General features: G+C 41.3%; 1 protein-coding gene across 1 annotated transcript; it reads right to left on the minus strand.

Moving 5' to 3' along the window:
* Nucleotides 1-5,908, minus strand: LOC133560349 (transmembrane protein 256-like). Its single transcript, XM_061912796.1, has 4 exons — nt 5,754-5,908; nt 5,509-5,546; nt 521-601; nt 1-300 (listed from the first exon to the last, which is right to left on the minus strand). Exons 1-4 carry the CDS (start codon nt 5,830-5,832, stop codon nt 157-159), a joined length of 342 nt encoding a protein of 113 aa, XP_061768780.1. The 5' UTR covers nt 5,833-5,908; the 3' UTR covers nt 1-156.
* Between the last annotated feature and the right edge of the window lie 2,324 nt (nt 5,909-8,232).

Here is an 8,232-nt window from a genome sequence, read left to right on the forward strand (position 1 = left end):
TTATGAATTTCAATATTTTAATTTCATCAAAACAAGGTGACATAAAGTATATCTGTACATTCATCGTAACAAACTTGTTTCACCGTTGTCAGATGGCTCGGCTCAGATAGTGATGTTGTTCGGTTATCTCAGGCCAACACGCTCAGGCCCAGCCAATCAGAGGATGAGCGCCAGCCAGCCAGCGATCATCGCCATGCCCCCTATGGGGGCCATCTTGCGAAGGCCCGGATCCCCAGTCAAGGCCTGGTGGTAGAGCGAGCCACAGAACATCCCCATGCCGGCGATCAGGAGGGTGCCGGCCTGTTTTTTGTTTCGACAAGAGAGGAAACACGTTTCTAACCTTGGTGATTGACAGCACACAAGTTACAACACAGCTATCAAAAGCACATAACCCAAAAGCCCAACATCCACAGCATGTTTTAGCTTTTTCACTGTGCAAACACAAGCTAGCGTCTGAGAGTGCAAATTAAGACAGATGAAAACAAAACTCATTGTATGCTTATTGGAACAGCTCACTCACCACAGCGGGTTTACTCGACTGCGCAGCACCCAGCAGGGCCAAGCTATGGTAGAAGTGATACTTGTTGGCCGTCTCAAATAACTGCAGAAACACACATATTCAACAGCTCTCAAACTACAGATACTCCACAATATTTTTGAACAGTGGCTCTACTTTTTTCAGCAAGTACAATCATAATGGCCTATATACAGTAGCACAATAGGCCTAAGTAGGGCTGGGCGATATGGCCTTTTTTTAATATCTCGATATTTTTAGGCCATATCACGATATACGATATATATTACGATATTTTGCCCTGGCCTTGAATGAACACTTGATGCATATATTCACAGCAGTATGATGATTCTATGTGTCTCCATTAAAACATTCTTCTTCATACTGCATTCATATATGCTACTTTTAAACTTTCATACAGAGAGGGAAATCACAACTAAGTCAAATGACCAAAAGTGTATTTATTAAAGTTATTAAGCAATGGCACAAACATTCATGTCATTTCCAAAACAGAAAGTGCAAGATTGTCAGAGACATTTTAAGTGTCAAATAAAAATGAGCTGCATAATAGGAAATCAAATAGTATTCGTCCTTCACTATGTGGTAGGTTTCTACGGACGTTATGAAATTCTCTTCATTCTCGAGCGAGTGACTTTTCAAATAATGCTACATATTAGCAGTAATGCTACTTTTTATAGCAACGCTTTTGCCCCACACTTGACAAATTACGGTTGTCTGTTCGACATATTCCCACTTCAAGCCAAACCACCGCCAGACGATGGACCCCCTGCTGTTTTTATTTGGAATTAAGTCTTCCTTCATTTGTTACCATATCCGCACCTTCTTTCTCTCATACGGCTACGTTAGCATCACAGCTAACGTTACCCAGTCTGCTACCTCTCTGCTGGGCGAGGGCATATACGTATGTGACGTGACAGTATGTGACGTGTGTAAGAATGTGCGCCTGCTTGTCTGTGAAAAGGAGAGACGAGGAGTGGGAAGAGCCTGTAGTGTAATGCCCGCAGCTAAAAGCAACTGCGTGAGAACGTATACTCGAATATTATGATATAGTCATTTTCTATATCGCACAGAGACAAACCCGTGATATATCGTGTATATCGATACATCGCCCAGCCCTAGGCCTAAGTATTCATTAAAACAAGGCAGAAGTTTTGTTGAAGATGTCCAATTGATGTGTTTGGCCACTGTAACATTACACACAATGCACAAACACCATAAACAATGATACTCCATAAACAGTACATACAGTATAAGGGACAAGCGGTAGTAAATGGATGGATGGATGGATGGATGTACAGAGTTCTTCGGCATACCACTAGATGGAGTCGACGACCCCAGTGTGAGAATGACTGACTAAGAATATTGTACAAAGGTAATTTGTTTTTCACAGTTCAGTTGAGAATGAGTCCAGTTAATGTCTAAAAGTTATTGCAGTTTATTCACTGATTTGAGTGTCCACTAATTGTTCACCCACTAATAGGAAACGTAACCTGGGCTTAGACGGCAACCCAGAATTTTGAAAGAGCCACATTGTACCAAAAATACAAAAACAAATCTGTACGGAGTAGCAAAAAAATAAAAGTCTTATATAAGTTTTATAATGAAGACAACACATGATGTTAATATCTATATTAGTGTACTATCAAAATGACTGCGTGCTGCATATCATCGTTGGCAGAAATGTTATATTTGTCCTACACATTTTTACAATATTGTAAAATATTAGTAAACTCTCCTGACGGAATAAATAAAGTACTATCTAATCTAATCTACTCTAAAACGGAGGCTTCTCTAAGGGTGAGATGACGCTTGGAAATTACTGGCTAAGAATGGCCAAAGGTACAGTATAGATGTGTGTGTCCAAGTTAAAGGAAACGCCAGGCTGTCTTCTTCTAATGGATTTATTACAATCTATGCAAGCAGGGTAAAGTTTGCTGTGCTCTGTAACAACACACAAACAACGATCAGAAATGCAGCCAATATCACATACGGATAATGTGTCATGAGACCTGCAAATATACATTAAATACACAGAAGAAATAAATAAAGGAAATTAAATGACTACAAACGAGGCATAATGACGCAATTTGTACATATAGCTCACCTAAACAGCATGTTTTCATCAATTAGCCTGCAGTCATGCACTGAACAAATATGCCTGCTTTGCCCTCGACACAAGTCATTAACTCGACAAAGCTCACCTTTGTGCATTCACTTACAGCATGAAAAGTTGGTGGACAATAAGACAAATACTGGTAAAAAACATGTCCTTCTGTAGCAGCGTCGGAGAAAGTTGTATATGTTAAACTACAGTGAGTTCAAGGACCGCCAAACTTAGGACAAAATACAGTGAAGCATTGTTTAATATAAACAGTGGGGTCTCTAACAATTAGGAAGGTTTGTGTCATGTTTGTCCTCCAACAGAAACCATATTAAAACAAAAATATATATTTTCCCTAATGTTTTCCCATTTTCATTTTTTTAAAAGCTCCAGGGAGCCACTAAGACAGCACTAAAGAGCCAGATGCAGCTCTAGAGCCTGGTGAGCTGCCTTCGGGCGGATGGCGCTGTACTCCCTCCAATCCAAATTCAATGACAATGTTTCTAATTGAATTAGATTAGCTTTTTAAAAATTGAGTTTTTATTAGCTGCAAGCTATAGTGGTCAACAAAATATTTCACTCACAGTGTAATCTATCGGATACAAGTTTCACTTTTTCAAATGAACGAATGGAAGAGAGGCTAATTTGGGACCTTAAGCAGAATTTTATTTGGAGGCCCCCAACCCATTACAAAAAAATGTCACACTTTATGTGAAACAATTTTTACACTTTGTCAATCTTGAATTCATCTTAATGCATGGTTTTTTACTAAGCCATTTCATGGGAAATGCAGTATTCAATATTTCATTTTTTAAACTGCAAAATACAACATTTAACATGATTTAAACCAAGGGACCTCAAACTCAATTTGCTTTGGGGCCACTGGATGCAGAAACTGGGTGAGGCTGGGCCGCAAGAAAAGATTTCTTAAAAAATCGAACATGCACTTTTTAATGAATTCACCTACTAGCAACATACTTGCCAATCCTCACGATTTTTCCGGGAGACTCCTGAATTTCAGTGCACCTCCTTACAATCTACCGGTGCAACCATTCTCCCGAATTTGTCCCAATTTTCACCCGGCCGACATTATTAAGGGCTGCCGTGACTGCACTGGCTTTAACGTCCTCTACAACAGTGGTTCTCAAACTTTTTTTAGTGATGTATCCCCTGTGAACTTTTTTTTATTTCAAGTACCCCCTAATCAGAGCTAAGCATTTTTGGTGGGAAAAAAGAGATAAAGAAGTAAAATACAGCACTATGTCATCAGTGTCTGATTTATTAAATTGTATAACAATTGCTCATTTGTAGCGGTCTTTCTTGAACTATTTGGAAAAAAAGATATAAAAATAACTAAAAAACTTGTTGAAAAATAAACAAGTGATTCAATTATAAATAAAGAGATAGGCGCCAGCGCCCCCCGCGACCCCGAAAGGGAATAAGCGGTAGAAAATGGATGGATGGATGGATGAATGGATTTCTACACATAGAAGTAATCATTAACTTAAAGTGCACTCTTTGGGGATTGTAATAGAGATCCATCTGGATTCATGAACTGCATTCTAAACATTTCTTCATAAAAAAAGAAATCTTTAACATCAATATTTATGGAATATGTCCACAAAAAGTCTAGCTGTCAACACTGAATGTTGGATTGTTGTATTATTTTTCCACAGTTTATGAACTTACATTCATATTTTGTTGAAGTATAATTCAATAAACATATGTATAAAGGATTTATGAATTGCTGCTGTTTTTTAGAATGTTTTTAATAAATCTCACTTGTCCCTTGCCATACCTTCATACCTTCAAGTACATCCAGTGGTCCGCGCACCCCTGAAAGAAGACTACTCCTCTACTACATGTCATCACGCACGCTTTTACATCACACAACCAATGTGCCGGTTCTGTAACATGTTGTGTGAGACTTGTGCAGAACAACGTAAGTGGCTGCAAGACGTACTTGTTCAACAGCCATACAGGTCACACTAAGGGTGCCGTATAAACAACTTTAACACTGTTACAAATATGCGCCACACTTTGAACCCACACCAAATAAGAATGACAAACCCTTTTTGGGAGAATTTCCGCACCCTAACACAAGAGAACAAATACCCAGAACACCTTGCAGGGATACAATATACAACACCTCAACAGACGCAAGTAGCGAGGGTGGGGTGTGGGGGGTTGGTGGTAGCGTGGGTGTGTGTATTGTAGCCCGGAAGAGTTAGGTCTGCATGGGGTTCTGGGTAATTGTCCTGGTGTGTTTATGTTGTGTTACGATGCGGATGTTCTCCCAAAATGAGTTGGTCATTCTTGTTTGGTGTGGCTTCACAGTCTGGAACATATTTGTAACAGTGTTAAAAGTTTTTTTACGGCCACCCTTGGTGTGACGTGTGTAGCTGTTGATCAAATATGTCTTGCAGTAACTTACGTTTGTATTGCAAGGCCAGATGCAACACACAACTGAGCTTGCATGCTGCCAGTTCAGGATGTAGGGTGCACCAAAGGCAGTGCCATTATGGCACTCCGTGAATATTGTTGATCTGGTAGAAATTGACAGGGGCTTAGAGTGGATTGGAGCCCTGAAATTCAGGGGTCTTCCGGGAAAATTGGGGACGTTGGCAAGCATGACCTATCAAGCGCCCTTCATATTAAACTCGCAGGCTGCACCAACAATAAATTGTCATATAAAAGCGCGGGCCGCATAATAACGTCTCACGGGCCGCATGTTTGAGTCCCCAGATTTAAACGTATATCATCAATGCTTTTTGAAATAACTCTAACCTTGAATAAAAATATGCATGTATTTAAGTGTGTGCACTGTAAATACACAAAAAAGTGCACACAGGGGGAAAGGTAAATATCTCACCACTCTCTGGTAATCATCTGGGTCGCTGTTCTTAAAACCTGCAACAAGAAACAGAACGTTCAGATAATGACTACAACTCAAATGTCAAGTTGTTGGTGACTTTACATGCCGATTGTTAGGTTACTTTCTGACACACGAAGTAAACCTAGAGCTTCTGTTTTTCCTAACGTGAAGCTGTGCAGGTAACCGAAGTCAATATTGACATTGGTAGATCTTCTACGCAGTCTGGTCTGTGAAGAACCTACCGTGCGCCCCGTAGGCTCCAAGTCCCACCGCCGAAGCCCCGGAGACAGCAGCTAGCCGGCGGACAATAACAGCGGTCATGTTTGCCTCTGCACAACCGGAAGACAAGCGACGGTGTTGCCTTCATGTGCTCCGGCAATTTCCAACCATTCTTAACGAATGCATGTGTTCAATGTTTATAATGTGAGAGTTTTGCTTTTAATACATTTAATTGTATTTGAAGATCAAAAAAATATTCCTGTGACTACATACTATAATGATTCGTATATTTATATTTCGAATGACCTAATTACACAACGTGATTGAACGCAGCAGCAACATCAAGCTGGAAGTTAATCGGTCTTACTTCCGGTCTGCATTTTTGTTGGGATCTTTGTAAAAATTGAAAGATAAATCATTGATGTGTCTATCCCAAGGCTAAAATAGCTTCAACAGAGGTGGCGACTTGTCCAGGATGTACAAAGCCTTCCGCCCGATTGTAGCTGAGATAGCAAAAGGCCCCTGCACCGCCCCCCGCGATCCCAAAGGGAATAAGCGGTAAAAAATGGATGGATGGATGGATATCAATATATTTAACATTCTCCAGCTGAATTACACGTTTTTTCTCTCTAAGTTGTCCTTAGCGTAATGAAGGCGGGGGCAGGTCCTGCATATGCAGGAAAGCAGGGACAGCACGGTGCTAGAGGGGTTAGTGTCTCTGCCTCACAATACGAAGGTACTGATTGATCTTCAATCCCGGGCTTGGGATCTTTCTGTGTGGAGTTTGCATGTTCTCCCTCCGGGTAGTCCGGCTTCCTCCCACTTCCAAATACATGCACCTGGGGATAGGTTGATTGGCAACACTAAATTGGCCCTAGTGTGTGAATGTGAGTGTGAATGTTGTCTGTCTATCTGTGTTGGCACTGCGATGAGGTAGCGAGTTGTCCAGGGTGTACCCCGCCTTCCGCCCGATTGTAGCTGAGATAGGCGCCAGCGCCCCCCGCCACCCCAAAAGGGAATAAGCGTTAGAAATGGATGGATCTTCAATCCCGGGCTTGGGATCTTTCTGTGTGGAGTTTGCATGTTCTCCTTCCGGGTACTACGTCTTCCTCCCACTTCCAAAGATATGCACCTGGGGACAGGTTGACTGACAACACCACCCACACAGCAAAAAGATTCCAATCCGCGCTTTCCGGAAAAAACCTGCGAAACAGGCCCGTAACGTGGTCCACCTCTCCTCAGGAACGGATCCGCCACGGAGGCAGGTCACGGACCCGCCGTGGCTCCGAGCTGGATCCGCTCCGCATCCATGATCAAAACCTTACCTTCGCGGCGAGTGCGCTTGGGACCCGCACATAATCGCACGTACATCCGCCGCGGACCACCAACGGACTCATAAAAACCCTTGCTCATCCATTTTGGACCCGTTTATCGTATTTTCAAAATCCCTTCTGTTCTTGCTAGGCCCTACTACAGCAATATAGGCCTAAATTTATAAGCTTAGGCAATGCATATTTATAAATATGCATTGCCTTGTATTTTTAAACTAACAATATTGTCAATAAGCAGAAAGAGAAAATGGTCAACTCACTCTATAAATATATAATATATAAATATATATATATAAACAGTAAATATAGCACATATAAATATTTAATCCATAAGGCTACAATTTAAAAGCAATGCTGCTCCATGCACAGCTAACATATCAGAAAATGAATAACTGGTGAATGACAAGTTCAATAAAAGTTTTTTTATTGATACATATTTCTATTCCTCTGTCTGTGGAGGTGGAGGCTGGACTCGTCTCCTCGCTGCCTGATCCGCCGCCAGGTTGAACCACTTGATCGCGTGTTTGGTGACCTCAGCGTCTGTAGCTGACCTTGTCACCACATTTTTTCTTACAGCACCTGTAATCAAACAAGATTACAAGACAGATACCTTTGTTTATGGTATGTAGCATCCAAAGCCAAGTATGCTTACACAATACAAAATATGAGATAGGTATCAAGGAGATTACATTTGAAAAAGAAACATGACTTAAAGTTACAGGAGGTGTTTAAAATAAGAGGTGCGTAAACTGAATTTCTGATCAGGGTATAGGTGTGCAAGACATCCAAAATGTTCAAACAATATCGTTATTTGGTTCCTTGATCAGAGTACTGTATGTGGATAAATCTGGGAAGTTGACATTGTTTTCTTATAATATTGTTTACTATCATTCTATGTTTGTATTTGTATAGGCCTATTAACAAGACCTCACATCATATAAATAGCCGAGTGCGGACCGGAACACACGTCACTGAACTTATAACCAATAGGAACCATTCCGCTGTGAAGGGACGTTGGCGAGCCGGTTGCAGTCGCAGACCGCGCTGTCTCACACAACAAAGGAACCATAGACAAGGAACACCTCCTGAAAACTTGCTCTCGCGATATTATGGGTCACGTGATATGGTGGCGACACTGACGTCGGTCGGCTTAGAAGTCGGACACAATTTT

This window comes from Nerophis ophidion, linkage group LG10 (assembly GCF_033978795.1).
Source record: "Nerophis ophidion isolate RoL-2023_Sa linkage group LG10, RoL_Noph_v1.0, whole genome shotgun sequence".
Lineage (NCBI taxonomy): Eukaryota > Metazoa > Chordata > Actinopteri > Syngnathiformes > Syngnathidae > Nerophis > Nerophis ophidion.

Coding starts and splice junctions, on each gene's coding strand:
- LOC133560349 (XM_061912796.1), bottom strand. CDS start 5,832: ATGACCGCTGTTATTGTCCGCCGGCTAGCTGCTGTCTCCGGGGCTTCG. Junction 602..5,508: donor CAGATGATTACCAGAGAGTG/GTGAGATATTTA, acceptor GTGTTTCTGCAG/TTATTTGAGACGGCCAACAA. Junction 301..520: donor AGTCGAGTAAACCCGCTGTG/GTGAGTGAGCTG, acceptor AACAAAAAACAG/GCCGGCACCCTCCTGATCGC.